The 22,500-nt window shown below is 43.7% G+C and overlaps 1 protein-coding gene across 1 annotated transcript in view; it reads right to left on the bottom strand.

The window, feature by feature from the left end:
• The window catches only part of Lrrc28 (leucine rich repeat containing 28), a 120,649-nt gene that overhangs the window by 89,460 nt on the left and 8,689 nt on the right, over positions 1-22,500 (bottom strand). Inside the window, exons 3-5 of the mRNA XM_032893428.1 lie at positions 13,195-13,235; positions 3,695-3,732; positions 2,665-2,802 (exon numbers count right to left, since the gene is read on the bottom strand). Of these exons, the coding sequence (XP_032749319.1) occupies positions 2,665-2,802; positions 3,695-3,732; positions 13,195-13,235 (217 nt within the window). The remainder of the gene's footprint in view (positions 1-2,664; positions 2,803-3,694; positions 3,733-13,194; positions 13,236-22,500) is intronic.

Here is a 22,500-nt window from a genome sequence, read left to right as displayed (position 1 = left end):
TTTAATTTACAAAAGAAACACAAGGAACATGGAGCATGGCTTTATTGACATTCCATTCACTGCACCCTGTCAAGTGGGACCAAAAAGACATCGTACAGAGGGACAGCAGGCATGTCATAAATGGTGAAGCAGTGGCAGAAAATGCCCCAGTCCACACAGGGACATGCTAGCAATGATGCTATGACCAGCTTCCCAACCACTCACAGGACAGTGTGGCACACGACAGGCTGCAGGGCTGAGTGACAGGATCAGGGTGCTCCCACACCTCACACAGCACCTGAGCCTTGGAGGCACTGGCTCTGTGCAGCAGTTGGCTGCAGCTCACAGACACCACCTAGCTAGAACCAGCTCAAGTAGAACGCCTGTGACACTCAAGAAAGAGCCAGGAGGCAGGACACTGAAGGAAAGCAAGACCTCAACCCTGGATGCCTGATGTCCTCCTTCCTTTTACTCTACTATACATATCTGACCTCGCACCTGAGAAGATACCACAATACAGTGCAATAATCCAGAAAATAAGGCAAATCAGTTTCCACATTCCCCCGCCTCCCATGCCATCTCTTCCAAACTTCCTAGGAGAACAGTGCTCCTGCATCTTCCAGGCGCCCGCAACTGGAGCAGCCGGGTGCTGAGCAAATGCAAAGGCACACGGCAGAGAACAGCAGTGCTCTGCCGTCCACTAGAGAACGAGCTCTTAGAACCACCTTCTAGTTACCTTGTAAGGCACGGGTAAGGTTCAGAAACTGATAGAACACTGGGCCTCACAGCAAGCAATCTGGACATGCAGAGACGGGCTGCGTCCACTCTTAAAAGTGGTCTTGAGAGCTCCCACTCCTTAGAGCCAGGCTTTCATATGTGCCCCGTGCTAATTTATATCCTCAATGCTTTTCATATTTCAATTAACGGCTATGACATTGTTTTCAAAGGTTTTTTGAAGCATGGGCACATGAGCATACACACAATCTCACACACACACACACACACACACACACACACACACACACACACACACACACAGAGGCATACAGCAGCCCATGTGCATACACACACAGACAGAAAACCATCACAGTAAAGTGGGAAGCCTTTTGAGAGAACACAGCATACAAATCAGCTATAACAGGATGGACTGACTATGGAGGAGGGGCTACCGGCACATACAGGCTACTGTCTATAGCTGCCCAAGGACAACAGGGGAGACCCTGCCCTTCTTTTCTTTATACTACGTCTCAACACAGCCAAACAGCAGGGAGATGTTTAGACTTGTCCCCAACACAATCAAATATTTGAAATGACCTCACAATGGGATGTACACCTGTGAGGCAAGGAAGCAGGAAGGCCTGCCCAGAACTTCACAGGATGCCTAGAAGAAAGGTACCTACACCAGGTGTGGTGGTGTATTCCTGTCTTCTCAGTACTCAGGAGGCAGAGACAGGCAGAGCTATGGAAGTTTCAGGACAGCCAGGGCTACACAGTGAGCGAGACCCTGTCTCAAAACAAAACAAACGACCTACTCATGGTTCACCTAAAAGCTCCTATTCAAGACACACAGTTGCTACAGAATAAAATATCACTCAAACAAGGACAGCCAAGTGCATACAACAGAAACAAAGCCTGAATTCCTGCGGAACAGAAGTGTAGATAAAACAAGTTATGCGAAAGCAGTCAGGAAATAAATACCTTCAGTGGTTATTAAGAGGCAGCCAAATGATGTTAGAAAAACACCATTAACTTCTGGGAATGCACCGGACGGAAATGACCACATTCCACCACAAAATGTGATACACAGCAAAGAACAAAGAGCAGAACACCCAGAAGGAACAACGTGCTGTGTCCTCAGATGTATATAAGCAGGGTTTGCAAACTGTTACATTCACGCACTTCATTCTTTTGTTCTGAATTTTGAGACAGCGCCTCTTGTACCTTAGGCTAGCCTTGAACCCACCAAGTAGCAGAGGCCAACCTTGAACTTCTGATCCTCCTGCATTACCATATCTGATTTGTATGGTGCTAGACACTAGATCCAGGGCTTCATACATGCTAGGCAAGCACTCTACCAACTGAGGTACATTCCCAGCTCCCTATTACATATGTGTTAGTGTCAAACATGAAATCTTCTATCCCGGTTGCTACACTTTCTTGGCAGTCTTCAAAAGAGCATCTAACTCTCTGGCTATTTAAAAAGAGAAACTTGAAAGCTGGAATGATCAAACACCGCAAAGGTAGTCACATGATTAATTCTGAAAATCATGTTCTTCACTGACTTGAAAGTTTCTGCACTGAACATAGTTGGAAGCAGTTCTCATTATATGAGGTTAAATATTATTTAACCTCTTAATTAATACTATTTTTACAAAAGACACCTTAAGAATTCAAATTTACTCACATTCTTTGATGCGAAATTCACAACCAAAAGCTCTTTACCTTGCAGTGACAAGAGTGATGAGCAGACATTCATCATAATGCACACGCTCCAAAACAGAGACACTAACTATCTATCCTCTAACATTTACGCCAGGAGAATGCTTGGTCAGGTTTCACCTACAGTCCTTTGTTTCATCCTCAAACAAACAGGTACATCTCAATACATTCATACGCCCATTGCTGGTGTGCACGGTGCTAAAAACAGATTCCTGACACACAAAAAGCTATACAGACAGGGATTACCTGGAGGTAGGAATTGTAGCTGGTTATTAGCCAATCGAAGATGACGTAACGCTCTCAGACGACCAATCTCTGGGCAAACGATCTCTAAGGCATTGTCACTGAGATCCAGACACTGGAGTTTCACAAGGGACCCGATGGCTTCAGAGAGAAAAGGGAGAGGCAGAATGACTCAGTGCTCCTGGATGGATGCTTCACTCTTGACTCTCGTCTCTCTCACACATGACTTGAAAACAAAGTCGTGAAAGTGGAAAGTATTTCTACCGTGAGATAAAATTAACTTAAGAACAAGTAAAATCAGTAAAGCAGTGGGGGGAATCTGTGACTAAATAAAGAATGCAAAGATGAACCCAGCTGGGGTGGTCCTGGGAGGCTGAGGAAAGAGAGTAGAGTTTGAGGACAGCAGGGAGACAAAGGAGCCTGTCTCAGATAGCATCACTGAGAGCAGGGCCTGGGAAGTGGCTCAGCTGCTGAAATGCTTGTCTTGCCAGCGAGGAGACCTGAGCTCAGTCCCCAGAACCCCATGTTTAAAAAGCTCTAGCAGAACATGCTTGTAACGCAGAGCTAGAGACGCAGAGGCAGGGTCCAGGGCTGGTGGGGTGTGTTCCAGACCAAGGGGAGATTTCCCTCAAAAGACATCTGAGGAACATGTTACAAAGTAGTCCTCTGAAGTCCTCTGCCACCCTCTCCCCACACATTCCCTCCCCCCCCAAAATGTCAAAGAATATATTATTTTCTATGTAACTCAATTCCTAGTTAGCGCGGGTAGTACTTATCTTACTGCTTCCCAAGAGCAGTTTGTCTAATAATTTTCCTGGCCATTTATTGTCTTTGGACTTCTCCATTTCCTCTTTCTTAACTGCATTCACATTTTAAAGTACATAAACTTAAAGTCCTTTAGATTAAAATTCCCTAACTCACCAACCAAACTAGGTATAAGGAGCTACAGATGCATAGTGGTCAGGGCTCATCTACTCATAAAGCAAAATATAAATGACGCTGTTTCCAAACTAAGAAGTAGCAGTGCGCTTACCTTCTGGAACCACAACTATGTTATTCGAGTGAAGGTACCTGTGGCACAAGGAGGGAAAGTTGCTGCTGTTATTGTTTGCCAGATAACCAGCCAATACAAGCTGTTTAAAAACTTATCAAATATAGGCAGAATTTCCTTTCATACCTCAATGTTAACATAAAACTCACAGACATAATAGCTAATACTTTGAGAGTAATATGCTAAATCACGAATATTAAATCTTATCTTCTGATTTAGTCATTTTAAAGTCATTAATATATAAAAATCATAAGATATTTACCCCCATTAAGAAATTACTAATTCTAAAGGCTGGAGAGTTGGGCTCGGGGGTTAAGAGCACAGGCTGCTTTTCCAGAGGTCCCCAGTTGAATTCCCAGCAACCATGTAATGTCTCATAACCATCTTTAATTAGGTTTAGGGCCCTCTTTTTGTGTGTAGGCATACATGTAGGCAGAACACTGTACACATAGTAAATAAATAAATCTTTAAAAAATTACTAGTACCTCTAGTTCATTTAAATTATTTAGGTTTTCAGAAATACATTTCCTGTGTAAAGAAAAAAATCAATACCTATTGTATAAAAGGAGATATCAGTTTTAGTTTCTAAAGGGTAAAAGTGCAATAAAGATAGTTCTAGGGCTCAGGCAGCCATTAAGAGCACTTGTTCTTATAGAGTCTCAGCACCCACTTGGTGGTGCCTCGCCATCCGTAATCCCAGTTCCAGGGAACAAAACACCCTTTTCTTCACTACACAGGCTAGGTATGCACATAGTACATACATACGTGCAGGGAAAACACTCAGACAAAATCATCTTTAAAAAGAAAAAACTCTTAAAGATCTCTCTAGTAGGCGTGTTTACTGTAACCCAAGAATAGAGATTAAATGTTTACTAATGTGTCCGTAGATACGCTCAGATGCCAACGAGGCACAGACATTTGCCGTCTCAGCAACAGACGTCTTTAAAAAGACCTGCAAGTCCAGGCTAGTCTAAGTCATCAACCCTTCCCCACTGAAGCATCTCTGGCACACTCTGGTGGGCACTCCAGGTACCACTGAAACCAGGTCTTCAGAGCCAAATGTCATGGCTGCCAGAGATCAGACAGTAAAAATAAAATCAGTAATAAAACTTATTTTCTTGTGAGGCAAGACAACCCAATTTTAGAACACTTGGTTTTCAAACCAGCCAATTTATAAGTTAAAAACAAATCCCCAAAGTATTTAAAATATAACTGAGAAATTTTCTTTTGCATTTTGATTATCTTTTGTGAATGATAAAATGTCAGTAAGTACAGAATGATAAAAGCAACAAATTTGTGAAGTCTTTTCTATGCCAAATTAAACCAGTTTTGCAGAGGATGTTAGCCTGTGAGCTTTGAAATCAGCTAAGACAGACACATTCGATGTAAGAACTTTTCCTCCCAATACCTAAGGGCTTTTCACTAATGACTCGAAGGCTTGAAACCAGTTTTTCAAAAGTTGCTGTGAAGAAAAGTGACCAGGTTGTCTGACCAGCTCACATGCTCAGAATCCTCAGGAGAACACAATAAAGTCCGCAGAGGAGAGAGACAAGCACCCCTACTATACCGTTTGGCCAACAAGCATTTCCTCTCCTTCCTTCCCTGTTCCTACATCGCTACTAACTGACCAAAGAGAGACTGAGCCTAGAGCCAGTCAGTCAAGCACAAAGCCTTCTCTTCTGTCAAAAATCCATGCCTAGTACTGGCTTCTGTGTTTGCCAGGCAGCAAGCCTTCGCTTGATAACCATGTGATACAATTTAACCAAGTGTGCACTCTAAAACAGACCTCATTTTTCACTTTGTATATATGAATTGATTACACATTACTCAATACTTTGGGATGCATTCTTGTTAAAGGTCATTTGTGCTAAAAGACTGTAAAGAAATGTGCAGGCACACTCGCTACAGTATGTAAATATGCCACCACATAAAAATAGAAGCAGAGCTGAGTTTTAAAAACTACTTCAATAAAATACTTGTCTGGAGTTCTACCTATGAAAATGTTCGGGGTTGGGGATTTAGCTCAGTGGTAGAGCACTTGCCTAGCAAGCACAAGGCCCTGGGTTCGGTCCCCAGCTCTGAAAAAAAAAGAAAAAAAAAAATGTTCAAGCCAAACTATGTACTGGAGTACCCACTACTATGACTGAGACTTAGCATCACATTTTAATACACTACTGTGTCTACACTATAATAAAGATGCTAGATAGCCCTACAGTGTTCCTGATCCTAACTACACATTGGAACTATCCTGGTCTCCAAAAGGCCATCCATCTGTGCACTAAGTACAACGCAATCCCAATTCCACCAATAATTTTAGGACACAACCAAATGAGAATCCACTTGGCACAGGCAGCAAGCCCCTTTAATACCTGGGTGACAGGTCTACCAGAGCACCCCACTGTCTTTACTGCACCCTCACAGTCATATGACCACAGGAGCACGGTGGCCTGTGTCTGGGGGACTAGAGGACGGACAGTGTAGAGCTCTTAGACGGTGTTATGGGGTGTGGTGAGAGGTCAGAGAACATGCCTGCTGTTGGGTAGCTGCAGGACATTGTGACCACAGGCTTGAGATCTTCAATTTTACCGCTTATTTTAAAATTTCAGGGTAACTGAAATGTTTCAAAGTAGCTAGTTTTCATCACATTTTGCTGAAAATACTGCAGGAAATTAAATTCATGCTAGTACAAATACCTCTTAAGAGTAAGTCACTTTGGCAAATGGTTTGGTCTTTTTGTCTTATTTTTTAATAAACAGAAACAAAGTTTTACTCAATATGTTAGTGTCAAGTTCCTAGTGTTGACAAATGTCCATGGAACTCATGGTAACCACAGGGGAGGCTTGGGAGGGGTGTACCAGAGCACGCTGTGCTAGCTTCCCAGCTTCCCTGTAACTGTGACACATTCTACAGCGAAAGGCCATCTTCTCAACGGAAGGAACAGGACTTCCACTTCTAGACACAATGAGTAACAAGGACCAGACTGACCTGTCTGTCATAAACAAGGGAAAGCCAGATGGGATCTAGGAAACAGCTATTTTCAGACAGTGCTAGAAGGTGACGAAGACTATGTTTCTTAAAAACCTAGCAAGGCAAGCCACATCATCCCCTAACTGTAGGGCAAATCTGAACTATAGCATGGGAAGAGAATTCCTAGGTTATGGAGCCTCTATCAGGACTGACACAGCTAGCAGCCAAGGGGAAAGACTTCAGGAGACAACGGAACCACCCCAACTCCACTCTCACCCTCCACCCTAGAAAACAGCTTCAAAAACTTGAAAGATCTAGTAACTCTTTGCTAAATTCAATAAAATGCACATGTATAAGAGAAACTGTGGGCAAGACAAAACAGAAAACAAACAAAATCCAAAACCAAAACAACAGACAAAACAGGAGAAAAGCTATCTTCTCAACAGTGCCCAACTCTCTGCACCGAGAGGCACAGCCCTGCTCTTACCCGGGCCATCCACAGAGACCCTAGACAGCCGAGGCCTTTGCAAGAGAGCTAACTATCCTTAGATCTACATTTGCTCCTATTCTAAGCAACCCAAACAAGAACCAACCACATATAAGCAACCCATCAAAACCAAAAAGAAAAGAAAATGCATTACTATGAAAGCTTTACAAAATTCACCATCCAGTGAGGAAAAGAACTCCAAACTGGAAGAAAAAAAAATCAATACAAATTAACACCACTAGCAAATGATTAGCAAATAAGGACATTTAAATAATTATAAAGATCACAGTCAGGTAGTGAGATAAAAATTATGAACATTGTAAGAACTATAAAATTTATCTAGAGATCAAAGATACCTATATAGAACATGAAAATATATGTAAAATCACTGGGTGGAATTAACATAGTAACTGACCTCAAGGGAAGAAAAATACAGTTTATCAAAACTGAAGCACAAGAAAGATACTGAAAAAGAACTGCCCTGCCCATTATGGGATGTATTTGACAGTCTGATGAGCAGGCAAGAGTCTCACAGGCCAGGGCCAAAGACCAAGCAGAGGGATAAAAACATGTGCTACAACAATGTCCGGGGTCATCCCAAGAAAACAGTGAACCCTAGAAGCTCAGAACACCCAAAAAACCCAAGAGAATCGAGATCTAATCCCTACAAGGAGGAGTAAAAGCCAGGGGCTCCTGGGCTGAGCAGCGGCAATCCTGTGGAAGGCAGAGAACTCAATCAGCAGAGTCCTGAGGACCACCCCAGGACCATCGCCACAAAAGCAAGTTAGTTTAATTTTAAAAGGAAACTCCTCAGACTAGATCAAGAAGACAAAATGATCCATCATACATACAAAGAAATAGATAGGAGAGCAAAAGACGTGTCCTGAGGAACTGCAAGCCTCCCAATGCTGAAGGACAGACATACTAACAACCGAGATCCCTACCCTGGAAGAAAAACACTGAAGAATTCAGGAGGGACTAAGACAACAAAAGCATGAGTCTCGGGCTTCCACACTTGAGATCAAAGCATCATATGTAAAAGCAAAATGGATGCACTAGGGTTCATCAAAGCAGACAATTTTACTGTGCAAAAGAACAGAAGAAGGATGAAGAGATGAGCTGTGTCCTAGAAGAAAGTATGTGCAACACCAGACACATACTTTATACAGAAGACGGTATACTGTAGACTACATAGGAAACCATTAGAAGCTATGTATAAAAACTGACGTAAGACACAGATGACAGACAGGTGCATGAAGAGGTTCAGCATTAGAGACACACAAGGGAAGCCACACTGATAGAGACCATGGTCACATCAGAATGGCTGTGATGAGAAACAGTGACAGCAGAGGGAAGAGGGAAGCCATGCTGGGTGAGATGGCTGATCTTCACAGTCAATTTCACCTAAGATCCCCTAGAGACTGCAGAATGCCTCCTGATGTGCCTGTGAGGGCAGGCATTTCTAGTGAGAACCAACTGCAGACAAAATTATGCTTTGAATGAGTGGTGCCATCTCATGGGCTGGGCCTGGACTGACTGACGGTCTCATCTCCCTTTCTCTGCCTCCTGCCTGCACCGTGTGACAGCTGCCTCTGCCAGCTCCAGTGCAGAGCTAGCCTTCCCATCTTCCCAGCGGCTCACTGAAATCCCTCTGAAACTGGGAACCAAAGTAAGTCTCGCTTCCCCTCAGTCGGCGGTTCTCAACCTGTGGGTCATGACCCCTTTCACAAACCTCCAAAAACTCTACATTACAAATATTAATATTTGGCAAATCTCCAAAAATATTTACACTATAATTAACAGTAGCAAAATTATAGTTGTAAAGTAGCAATGAAAATAACTTTATGGATGGGGGTCACCGTAACATGAGAAACCGTAGAACGGGTCACGCCAGCATTAGGAGGGTTGAGAACCATGCTGTAAGTTGCTCCTGTCTGGCACTTTGTCACAGCAGCATGAACAGTAGCTAAAAAGCTGTGTGTGGTGGTACATGCCTGTAATCTCAGCACTTGGCAGGTAGAGACTGGAGGTTCAGGAGTTTGCGGTCATTCTTGCCTACACAGCAGGTCTGAGGCCAAGCTAGGCTTTGTTGAGTTCCTGCTGTGGGGAGAGAGTTATAACACACCAGGGAAGTGTAAAATGATAAAGAATCCCTCCCATACAATTATTGAGAATGCTGTAAACCTTTTCAGAAGCAGCACATGTAAACTATGGAAACTAGTCCAAGGCCTGCAGTGGTGGGGAAGATCTCTAAGGAGGAACTCTGGTGCCTGTCAGACGACGGGCCATGAGCTCAGCTGTGTTTTCATGTGTGCTAGTCCCACGGCCCACGGCTCAGCTTTTCAGAATTAAGGAAAGCCAAGAGCTCACCGCCAAAGTGAAGAACAGTGGCCTGGATGGAAGCGGCTTTCCAAGCCACACTCCTAACGAGTACTATCCACCTGCTCGCACGCTTGCATGAAGATGTGACTGGTAAAGCGCTCTCTCCCTCCCTCTCCCCTCCTCTCTGTACACACACACACACACACACACACACACACACACACACACACACACACACACGATAGACAAGGTTAAGTTCAACATTCTAGTATACATTAAAAAAAAAGAAAAGAAAGAAAAACCCTATGCTCAGTGCTAAATGGAAACAAATTTCAACTGTTTAATTTCATAGCTTTGCTGGGCAGTAAAAAACAACTATGGCAAATAATACACAGACCAGAGAGCTTGAAGGAAAAGCTGGTAGGGAGAGCCCATGAGGGCTCTGGCAACCCAGCAGGGGACAGGCACATGTGGGACATATGCAGGTTCAGAGCTGGGAGAATGAATGTGATGGTTTGTACATGCTTGGCCTAGGGAGTGGCACTATTAGAAAGTGTGGCCTTGTTGGAGTGGGTGTGTCACTGTGAGTGTGGGCTTTAAGACCCTCACCCTAGCTACCTGGAGGTCAGTCTTCCACTAGCAGCCTTCAGATGAAGATGCAGAACTCTCAGCTCTGCCTGCCCCATGCCTACCTGGATGCTGCCCTGCTCCCACCTTGATGATGATGGACTGAACCTCTGAACCTGTGGGCCAGCCCCAATGAAATTTTATCTTTTGTAAGACTTGCCTTGGGCATGGTGTCTGTTCACAGCAGAGAAACCTAACTAAGACAATGAACAACTTAAGATCTGAGAAGGCCTGGGGATCAAGTCCTACATAGGCAAGAAGGGAAGGCTAGAGCAGAGTCACGCGGCTGACAATGGAGAGGTCGAGGTGCGTCTCAACACCCACCCAGAGACTCAGGCGAGACTCAGACTCCTCTAATTGACCTGAAGATCTGCTCAGTAAGGGGATCATCAGACGGACAGCACTGGATTGGCTGCGCCCTGCTGTGGAAGTGGCAGCTGCCTGGGATGCTTTGCTGCCACTCAGCACACACTACACAGGCAGGAGAAAGGACAAGGAAACCCCAGCGGAAGTGTTGAGTGTGGTTACATTTTGGTGATAGGCTGTGGGTGTTCACTGGACTATGCTTTTATCTTTCTTTGGTCAGTTTGAAGAGTTTCGGAATAACAGGATGGGACAAATGACAATGACGAGACTCAGTGCAAAGATGGATGCAGGATGTTTGCTTCTCCTTTATCTCCCCAACACTCAGACCAAACAACATACAGAGCAAGGAACAGAAACAGACATCTTTCTGAAATGAAATTAGATACAGCGTTCCACACAATGAAATTAGTACAGAAAATATATGCTAAGCTTTTATTTCCCCAAAGGTAAATTAGACACAAATCCATGAATCATATGCCTCAGTGACTATTCTACTGCAGTGAAGATGGCACCAGGACACACTTCTTCTGATAAGGCCCCAACTCCTGATCCTTCTAATCATTTCAAACAGTGCCACCCCCTGGTGGTTAAGCATTCAAATGTGTGAGCTTATAATAGCCATTCTTACTCAAAAGACCACACATTAAAAAACAAAAGTGGCCAGGCTGTGGTGGTGGTGGCCAATGCCTTTAATCCTAGTACCCAGGAGGCAGAAGCATTCAGATCTCTTGAGTTTGAGGCCATCCTGGTCTATAGAGTAAGTTCTAGAACAGTCAGGTCTACACAGAGAAACCCTAACTCAAACACACAAAACAAAAAAAGTGAAGCTAGGAGATGTTTTGGTGGTGAACGTGCTTACTCTGCAAGCATAAGGACCAGAGTTTCAATACCCAGAACCCACATAAAAGAGAGCGCTTTGTGTGTCTGTAACCTTAGCATTGGAGGCCAAGGACAGAGAGATCCTGAGAGCTTGCTGGCCAGTCAGCCAGCAGAGTCTGAAAGGCACACTGTGGTTCAGTGGCAGGCCCTGTTCCGAGAGAGTAAGGTGGGCATATGCAGCGGTGTTGCAAGGCACCAGTGGACAGGCCTGCCTGTTCTCAGCCCAGAAGACTCTCTGACTCAGAGCTCAGAGTCTGTCCACCTGACTCACTAAGTTCCCATGGTGGGGTGTTGCCACAATTCCAAATTCTTCCAAATTCTCATGGCTGGCTTGGGTGCCCTGCTGCTGCACCTTTCTCTGGAACCCAGTTGAGTCACCGCATGAAGGAAAAAGCCACACAATCTTAGTTTAGAATCAACAGGTAACACAATTGCTGGGCGCAGAAACTAGCATCCTAATTTTATATTATTCTAAGTTATAAATCCCAGTGGAGCCACCATCTGGACCAGGGGCGCCTGCTATTCTCTCCTATTCTCTCCTGTCCAAAAGGATGTATCTTTCTCCTGCTTCCCCTCTTTCTCTCTCCAACCCATTAGTCCCACCTCCTTTTCACCCAATTAGGGGAAGATTCTGCCACAAAGTGGCCTGTTTTCTCATGCAAATTATGTTGCCAAAACCTACATGCAGTGTCCTGAACTGAGGCTAAAGGAAGCCTGCCCCCAATTGGTTCTGATTGGAAAATGAAGTTGCTAGAGGCCCATTGCTGGGTAGGGAGACAGAGGCAGGGCTTTTAGATTCCTGGGCAAGAAATGCAAGGGAGAGAGAAGGGAGTATGCCATGACAGGGGCGTAGGATGGGCCGCACCGTGAAGGAGCAGGAGGGTGAGATAGCCAAAATGTAGATGCAAGGTGAAAGCAACCCCTTGGGAGGGCTGCCCAAAAGGAAATAGGGCAATAAAATATAGATTTAGAGAGTGTTAACTCAGGAATACCAAAGGGGTGTGTGTGCTAGCTGTGGGGAGGGTTGGAAGTGCCCAACCACTGAGCTAAGGCTTATTAAAATAGAAAGGTTGGGTGTGCACGTCTTTCATTCATGAATTTTTTTATTCGTGAATTCAGAGCTCTTGGGTGGGTGCAGAGCCATGGGTGCACCCAATGACCTCATCGGGTAGAGTGGACTTTTAGATATATACTGCTACAGACACTGTACACACTCATATACAAAACATTAAAAATAATTGACAAAAGCATGGAGGAGTCTTAAGATGCATCTCAGTGGGGTTGGGGATTTAGCTCAGTCCTAGCAAGCGCAAGGCCCGGGTTCGGTCCCCACCTCAGGGAAAAAAAAAAAAAAAAAAAAAAAAAAGATGCATCTCAGTGGGGAAGCTCTGCTCTCCCTACACCTTAAGAAAACAGAAACAAAAAGGTAAGTTTTGTAGCATTATGAAGATGATCATCAAAAGCACTGAGTCTACTGAGACACAGAGGAATTGGAGGAAGTGGGTGGAGGCATCACTACCAGCCCTCAGGGAGCCTGTGTCCAGTTGGACATAGGAATAACAAGGGTAGGGACTCTCCCAGGAGCATGCACTTCCCAGAAGAAGGCAAACACGCTGTACCCAGAGCATCTTCATTGTCTGAGCTGAGCTGTTTCAACATATTAAAGGCTCTCACACACCACAGGGGCTAGCAAAGCCTCCAACTTACCCATAGCAGCAGCATGACAACCACACCCAAAAGTGATAAATGAATCCATTAAAATTATGTGTCCTACCATTTCAAATTACTTAAAGTCCCCATTCTTATGTTTAAAAATATGAATAAACACACTCACAGTTCCACGAGGTTTGGAAGCTTCTGAGCAAGGTTTTCTGGCTGAAAATCGAAAACTCAGAATTAAATTTTATCTTTAAAAAGTATTAACATTTTTAATTAACTTAAGCATAACAGAATATCTTCTTGGGATATAAATTTTGAGAAATGTGAAAATAGTAACAGCACATTTGGGATTCATTCTTACACTGACCACGCGACACTTAGTATAGTCAAACAGTTAAAATCAGCAGCCTTTGTTCACATTTGTCCTCAGCCTTTCTAATGCTGTGACCCTTTAATACAGTTCCTCATGTTGCAGTGACCCCCAACCATTATTTTTATTGCTACTTCATAACTGATTTTGCTGTTATAAATCATAGCATAAATATCTGTTTTCCAACAGTCTTAGGTCATCCCTGTGAAAATGTTGTTCAACCCCAAAGTGGTTGCTACCTACAGGTTGAAAACTGCTTCCTTCCTTAGAGAAACCAGGCACCTCTCAGGAGACAGAAGGAAGGCGGCCATGGTGAGAGGTTGAGAGGCTAAAGAGGAAAACATGCACAAGGAATTCCAGAGACTATCAACAGCCTACACAGAGAGAAGGGCTCAGAAAAAAAGGGAACCCCACCCTGATGACCACACCCTAATTTTGGGTGCTTGCTTCCAAAGTGTGAGCAATGCACTGCTGTTTGTACTACTTTGTTATGGTGGCCTCCAATAACAGCCCTCACTACCCCATATTCTATGATACCTCACGCACCCCTGCTGCCACAGATAGGCATCTCTGGGGTTTCCGGGCACTGAGACCCGAGAAGGTTGAGAATGGATAGAAAGAGGGACTGTGATCCCACACTCTGGGCCTGAGCTGGCATCTTAGAGGGAATGGCAGACTGATGCAGTAGGGGATATGTGTGGGGGAGGCGGATGGGGGTCCTTTTCCAGGGAAAACTGCTACAGTTCTACTCAACGGCTGAAAAGAATGGGGTTGTGGGAGGGTTGTTCCTGTATGGTTCAGATTTACACGTACATAAAGAGGTGCACTATGGAAACTGAAGGACACACGTGTTATGCTTTTTCATTCCACATCCCCCAAACACCAAAAGGTAAGCTGGCTTCAATGGCAGAACCAGGAATGGCTTTCAGAAAACAAAAACAAAACCTTGTCTGACATGGATTCTTAAAGACAAATGTGAGATTGGCATGAGGTGGAAGGGCGGGGTCTGTGGTTCCCCTTCTGGGCACAGGAAGTAACATGTGAGAAGGGGGAAGAGAAAGGGGTGTTTAGAAAATTATCAATTGGTCGGTAATGCCTTACTAGTAGTCCTAAGGACATATTGGGTTTTATAAATCCTGTTATATTGGGGGGCTGGCCAGCCTTAAGAATTTGCGATGGTTTGAATGAGGTGTCCCTCCATGGTTGGTGCCTCTGTTTGTGCAGGTTTAGGAGCTATGGTCCTGCTGGAGGAAGCGTGTCACAGGAGGCAAAGCTCGGGTTTCCAAGGTTTGTCAGTCCAAGTTGGTTCTGTGACTCCTTCTTGCAGCTCAAGATGTGAGTCCTCAGCGGCTGCTGCAGCAGCTGCCTCATCAGGGCAACACAAAGTCATACGAAACACACTCTGCTCTTGAGCCTACGTCTGGAGGTGACAGCCACCTATAATTCCAGCTCCAGGAGCTCTGACGCCCTCGTCTGATCCCTTGGACACCAGTACTCACACGCACACATACTCCCACAAGCACATGTAAATTTAAAAACTGAGCCAAGTAAAAATCAAGTATAAAGATACTTTTGCACAAAATGGCAAGAACTGTTAGGTTTTAGTGTAAGACATTACTACAGACCCGTGCTTAAACATTTGGTCCCTGGATGGTGGTGCTCTTTGGGGAATATTGTACAGCCTCAGGAAGTAAGGCCTAGTTTGGGAGGTGGGAGAGACGGGCCACCATGAAAAGAGATGTGACTAATACATGGGCTTATATTTTATTCTAAGGCATAGATTTTTTTTTTTAAAACCCTAAACACAATGGGAACCACTGGTTTTATTTTACATAAGAAAATAACAATTTCATACAGGCATACAGATACATTCCAACTGCTTATATATACATCGCCATGGCCTTTTGTCATAAGCTGCATTAGTAAACACAGACATTGTGAAACGACTGAAGTTTTGAGTTCTGACTGTTGACAGAACGACTTAAACATTTAAGTTGTACAAGCTGTGAATCCTCACAGTATACGCTCAAACTTACTCCTTCAGTGTCACAAGTGGATCTAGCCAAATCCCTATATGGTCTTTTAGTATTGGTATCTTTCCTCGTAACAACACATGCTTCCATTTATGGGCATACCTGGCAACACTAGAGAACTGTAAAGCAATCGGTAGGGAAGAAATGCTCAGACCGTTATCGGGTTTCATGTGTGGAGCATCAACATTGTTGGTGGTTGGCTTACACGACGCTCTGCTTACTTGACTTATCACACAGCATTCTATGATACACTGCTTTGCTTTTAGTTTGCTTTTTGAGTTAGAGCTATATACAAAACACTGACACCATACTTCTGCTACTGACAGGCATCAGTGTGAGCTTACTGACAAGTTAAATACATTGTTTTTATTTAAAAGCAGGTATACTAACTTAGAGAAGACTGTGGTCCATGAGAAGACTGCCTTTTGAAAATACAAAATAAGTAAACGCATCTCTCAAACAGCCTAGGAAACAGTGCCTATTGAGCAGGCCGTGACTGCCCCCTACTGGTGCCTAAGAAACTTCATTCATCTGTGAGCAGGCTGTGACTGGCCCCTACTGGTGCTCTGTAATATCACTCCCTCTTTTCTAATCCCACATTTTTAGTACATGGAAAATAGAAATTCCATTAACATTTATATCAATCAATTTTCTTCATATTCCAATGCAAAAGTAAACTTTTTTTATGTATACCTGGCATAAAATGTTGCTTTCAAACTCCCCTTAAATGTGAAGACTTTTAAATGTTTATAACTTGGGACAAGTATTTCATGTATTTTTTTTTAAAGATTTATTTATTTATTATATATAAGTACACTGTTGCTGTCTCCAGACACACCAGAAGAGGGAGTCAGATCCCATTACAGATGACTGTAAGCCACCATGTGGTTGCTGGGAATTGAACTCAGGACCTCTGGAAGAGCAGTCAGTTCTCTTAACCACTGAACCATCTCCCCAGCCCTATTTCATGTGTTTTATAAACCACAACAGATCTGTGACATTCTGTAGTAGAGAATGCCCTTCCTACTCCTCTCCTTCAGAAACTAGGGCAAAAATGATAGTCTAGGGGGCTTCGTCAGGCTCGAGGTTTGGGATTTTTTTTGTTTGTTTGCTTGTTTTGTTTTTCTTTCCTGCCAACTAAAGAATTAAATGGCAGGAAAAATCTTGAGCCAGGTAGAATCATCTCAAACACTGCTAACAGGAGCACACACAATTTGCAGTCAAGGAAAGGCATTTAATGGGGATGAGGAAAAACACAGGCTTCCAGCAGACACACAGAGGAAAAAGGCCCCTAGAAAGTAGACAGAACACTCGCAAAGCCAAAAAATCCAGTCTCTTCTTAAGGGTTGGGGTTTTTAAGTGTTTGAAGAACTTTTCTTCCCTTAGGGTTGGTCAGTTTGAAGAAAGACAGGATGGACAGATGGCCTACACCTCTTGTGTGACTTGACCTTCTAGGAGACAAAAGCCTACAAGGCTTTGTTTTAAGCTGTCAGGCTTTTTTCTTAAGTCAGGAGGGTAAGGAAAACCTGGCCATCTTGGGAACCTGTCTCCTTAACCCTGACCCTCTCCCTGTCTGTTGACCTCCCAGAAGTCTAACTCCTAGTCTCTCAAAAGAAACTGCCTGCTCCAAAGTGACTTCAAGATGGTAACAGCTTTGTTAGGGTTCACCCCCGAGGGAAAACACCTCAAGCCAGAATACTGAAATAATCTGCAACTGTTTGCATCCCTTAGGAATAAGAAATACCTAGTGGCTATAAGCTACTAGGACCCAAGGTTCAGCACCTGCTGCAACCTAACATCTAATAACACATCTCACAGAAGTCACAAGTTTAGGCTCTTAGAACAGTTAAAGAAATTAAAAGGAATGGTCTGTGTCCTTATTTCATACTACACAGGAATTAGCTCAATTCAACAACTTTTAGTTTAGGAGCTAAAACCATCACTTATACAAAACAGAAGAATATGGTGCTAGAGAGATGGCTTGGCAGTTAAGCACACAAGCTGCTCTTCCAGACTACCGAGGTTCAATTCCCAGTACCCACATGTTGGCTCATGACCATCTGTAACTCCTGTCTCATGGGATCCAATGCCCTCTTCTGGCCTCCATAGGTACTGCATACATACAGTGTGGAGACATAACTGCAGACAAAACACCCACATGCATAAAATGAAAACAAATTATTTAAAAGAAAAGGAATAAATGTCCTTACTATTGGATTTAGCAATGGATTTCACAGATGGTATACAAAAGCAATGCTACAACAGGGAAAAAGTATAGAAGTTGAACATCATAAGTAAGACCTTCTGTACATAAAAGGACACTATAAATAAAAGACAATGTATAGACTGAGAGAAGTATTTACAAAACACACAGCAGGTAAGGATCCAGAACCCAGAACATAAAAGAACTATTGTAACCCGGTAACAAAAAAGCTACTGAAAGATGGACTAATTATTTTAAAAAATCTGCTAGAGATGGATTTCAAACCTCCTTAAAGGCTTGGCTCCCAGGATGCTGCTTTCCGGAGATGGTGAGTCTTTAGATCACAGGGAAAGTCAACTTGAAGGGATTCGAGTCCCTGCCTTCCTCCCTGTCTCTCATTCTTTCTACTCTTGCTTCCCAGTCACAGAGGAACAGGTGTACTCCACAGTGGATGGGAACCTTTAAAACCACAAGCCAGAATACCTTTTTCTAAGTTGGTTATCCAGGAATTTGCTATAAGAATAGAAAGCCAACTAACACACTATTGTGTGCTAAATTCTAAAAGCAGCTATAAATGCTGCTTAATGTCACCAGCCTCCGGGAAGTGCGAATCAAACCTGCAATGAAGTATCACTTCATAACTACGAGAACAGCTGTGCCAACAACAACAACAAAATGGAAAATATCAAATGTTGATAAGGATGTAAAGAATGTAGAACTTTGAGCTGCAGAATGAGGAAGAATCAGCTTTCTGCAGAGATAAGCCCCCAATAGGTTATACAATCCCAGTGGTCGTCAGCCCTAAATGCATGTACACATAAGCAATGCTCTGTACATGTGTTGGTAGATGGGTGAGTGAGATAATAGATACAGACGAGGTGGAGACTACTAGAGGAAACGGAGGAGATGCTGGAAGGGGGAGGGTGTAGAAAGAAATGATGTAAATATAGCATACGCATGATGAGGTTTGGTCTGTTTCTGTGTACTCTTTTTGGTTCTTTTTTTTTTTTTTCCGAGCTGGGGACCGAACCCAGGGCCTTGCTTCCCTAGGCAAGCGCTCTACCACTGAGCTAAATCCCAACCCCATGTTTCTGTGTACTCTAATGGCAAGTTCTGGCCCCCAAGATCTGGTTGCCTCCGGGACAAGGAAGTCCTCACATACACAAAGTCATGCTGTGTAACCTTGCTACTTAATTTAAAACTATTGGTTGAGTGAACTAGACTGTCGGGGAGGCGGCAATGGGGGGGGTGGGAGGGGAACACCCATAAGGAAGGGGGAGGGAAGGGGATGTTTGCCAAATGTACATAAGAAATACTCAAGTTAAAAAAAAAAAAAAAAAAAAAAAAACTATTGGTTGAACGAAGATGCCTACTGCCTTTAGCGGGCAGAAAAGAGGTAGGTGGGGCTTTGGCTCCCAGGGCTTGGGGTCTGAAGCAGAGACAAAAAGGAGCAGAAAGTGAAGAGAGAGATGACACCATGGGGTAAAGGATCGTGAGAACTAACCATGAGGGCTGGCCACTCCAAGTGAGAGAGGCCCAGTGGAACATGGCCAGTCATATCTCGGGGCTATTGACAGGGAAGCAAACAAAATAGTTTAGAGTGATATCTGCCCAGCTCTACTAATATTAAGGATTATTATAAAGGTTTTGTATCTTTTTATCTGGGAACTATATGATCTAAGGTGGGGAAGAAACCCCAGATTGACTTTTATTACAACATATACATGTTTAAATTCTCAAAAAACTTACATTAAAAATTAACAGAGGTTGGGCAATGGCAGTGCACACCATTAATCCCGGCACTGAGGAGGCAAAGGCTGGCAGATCTGAGTTCAAGACCAGCCTGATCTACAGAGTGAGTGCTAGAACAGTCAGGGCTATGCAGAGAAACCCATTCTCAAAAGAAAAAATTTTTTTAATTAAAAGTAAGCAAATTGGTAACCATGGATGCCATGATCTGACTTTACCACAGAGCTAGAGCCTTGTGAAGCACCTTTGACCAGGCCTGAACTTTGATCAAATAAGACTGCCCTTATTGCATGATACATGTTGTGTAATTGTTAATTATGTACCCAATTGCTCAAGCCAATCACCCCAAACTAGACCCTGGCCACCATGAATGTGTCTATGTGTTTTTACATGAATGTGGGGGCTTTCACACGCATGTGCGCGTACACACACGTACACACACACACACACACACACACACACACACTCTGCAGGCTGTTCCAGCCTATAGCTTCCTCTGCTCTGAAGTGACCTGCTCTTTTTAACTCGAGAGGCTTTTCCTGTCTTTTGGCTATTCTCTTTATCCCTAACAGGTAGCCATGGCAGCTCTGCACTCCCAAATGCCTCTGGCCATCTCTACCACCTAAGAAACAGCCATGAAGCAGTTTCATATCTAAAATAAACCTTCTTTCCACCCATGGAGCAGTCCAGTTCAGTGGTTTCACTGTACCCTTGCTTACGTTTCTACAGACTGATTTCTATGACAGTATATAAATACTAAAATGCAAGTGGAATGCTGTGTGTGACAGCTTAATGTCTATAATCCCGGCACTTGGGAGGCAAGAGCAAGGAGAAAGCACAAGTTCAAAGCCAGCCTGGACTACATTGCAAGACCCTGTTTTAAAAACAAACAGATCACTGAAAAACTTGACCATGTGACAGACTTTCCTACTTCCATCTATTGGGCAGATGGTTTTATGGTTGGCTAGAGCAAGTACAATCCGGGAGACTGCAGAGCCGGCACCAGAGCAGCAGGTGAAGTCTTGTGGGTCCGACATGTTGAAGAGCCACAAGAACTCCTCATGAGAACTCACAAAGAGCCACACTTAGCCCCTTCTATTTCTCTTGCCTCACGTGTGTTAGAGCATCTAATCTAAAAAGCCCTCTGATCTCATCCATTTGGGCCCCAACACAAAGCCACAGGTGGGAAAGTCACACCTGCCCTCCCTGACAGGATCCAGTAAAAAAGCTGTATGCATATGGCACACAATTAACTTTAGGCTATGTCCATAAGGATGTGTGAAATACAAGCAAATTATGCAACTAGACATGAGAACAAAAATACCTAAAATCTAAAACTTCTGGTTCCAAGCATTTTGGGTAAGGAATGCATGGAACAAGGGACAAGGAGAGAGAAGTGTGACTTTTCTCACCCTAACCTCATCACCAGCTACAAAGGAGCCATTTACGTCAGCACCACATAAGCATAGTCGCCACCATTATAAATCAAAATATTTAGAATCTATATGCCAATTAGCTTTACTTTTTAAAGTATTTAAAAAGAAAATACATTAATCAGATAGACTAGTCCATCTTTTCCCACTATTAATACCGAGGATCTTCTTCGGCTCCCTCCCACTCCTTCACACTCTCCAGTCATCTGCAACTGGAGTCCTGTCAGTGCCTGCATTCATCTGTAACTGTGGGGTAATGGCAGTGCCTGCAGCAAAGCACTGTTTCCAGGATCTAACAGGTGGGAGTTGCTAAAACAATGCCTGGCTTTGCTGTCAGGCCAAGGCCTTGGTAAAGACTCAGAAGTTAGCGTTAAGTTTCAACCACCATATCAATGGACATTTTTGAAGACAAGTGTTCATCACATTACCACATTGTAATGAATATCCTTGTTTCTGATTTTTTTTTCCTAATGGGTATAAAATTTTACTAGACAGGGTCTACAGCACTGTGGAGAGCTTTTGATTCTACTTATAGGAATTCTGGCAAGCACCTATCTCTGGGCTCAAGTAGGCTCAGATAAGAATATTCACATTTGGGCTATGCAAGGATCAAGGTAAACACAGCCAGGAAATGTGTGACTTCCTTTTTTGGGGGGGGGGGAGTAAAATCCTGTTAAGCCCCCAGACCCAGTGATTACTGGAACTCTTTGCTTTGTTTGATTACTACCCGGTGTGATCTCTTTGTTCTTTGCCTTGTTTTATCAGTTGTCTTTGATCTGAGAACTGACCATATTCTTTAAATGTACCTAAACTGATATAAAAGCAGACTGGAAAAAAAAAAACCTGCTTCAGCCTCAGCACTGGCTGGAGTCATGTTATAGTGTTGTCTAATTGTCTTTTTCTTTTCTTTTCTTTTCTTTTTTTTTCCTTTTCTCTTTTTCGGAGCTGGGGACCGAACCCAGGGCCTTGTGCTTGCTAGGCAAGCGCTCTACCACTGAGCTAAATCTCCTGTCTTTTTCTTTTCAACCCTTGATCCTGCCCTGGAAAACCTGTTGACTGACTGAGCTGGCTTGATCACAACACCAAAAAAAGGTCAAGACAATTTCCATTCCAATAGTGAGTTACAGTGTCTTCTCATAGTCTCTAAAAAGAGATACTAAAAATCTTGAACAGTAGTTACTAATTTTGTGTGTGTGATATGTATGTGTATACATGTCCATGTGTGGCACATGTGCTCACGTGTGTAGAGATCAGAGGCTTCCTCAGTCTTCAATGTATGTTTTGAAACAGGATCTTTCACTGAACCTGGAGCTTACTCATTCAGTTAGTATCCACCTCTGTAGATGCTGGGGACCATGCAGCTGCAAAGGCATCTCCTGCAGGAGGACCTGAGACTGCCTGAGACCAAGGAATGCTGACACAGACAATGGCAGCCAACTGGGAGCTGCTGTTTAGAAGAGAAGCTTTCTTGGGACCAATGGGGCACAGGTGGAGGGTATTAAAGGAGCCTGCAGCGGTGTTCCAATGAGTCTGTGCCGTTGACTCCATGTCACCTCGCGGTCTAGGTCTAGGGCAGGCCGCACTGTGAATGCTGGAATCACAGTGCATGTCACCATACCTTTTCCATCAGTGCGGCAACAGGAGCCCAGGCCGTCATGCTTGTCCAACAGTGCTTTCCTGACTGACACACTCC

Source organism: Rattus rattus, chromosome 2 (assembly GCF_011064425.1).
Source record: "Rattus rattus isolate New Zealand chromosome 2, Rrattus_CSIRO_v1, whole genome shotgun sequence".
In the NCBI taxonomy this organism is placed as follows: Eukaryota; Metazoa; Chordata; class Mammalia; order Rodentia; family Muridae; genus Rattus; species Rattus rattus.
This window is presented reverse-complemented; position numbering and strand designations above follow the sequence as displayed.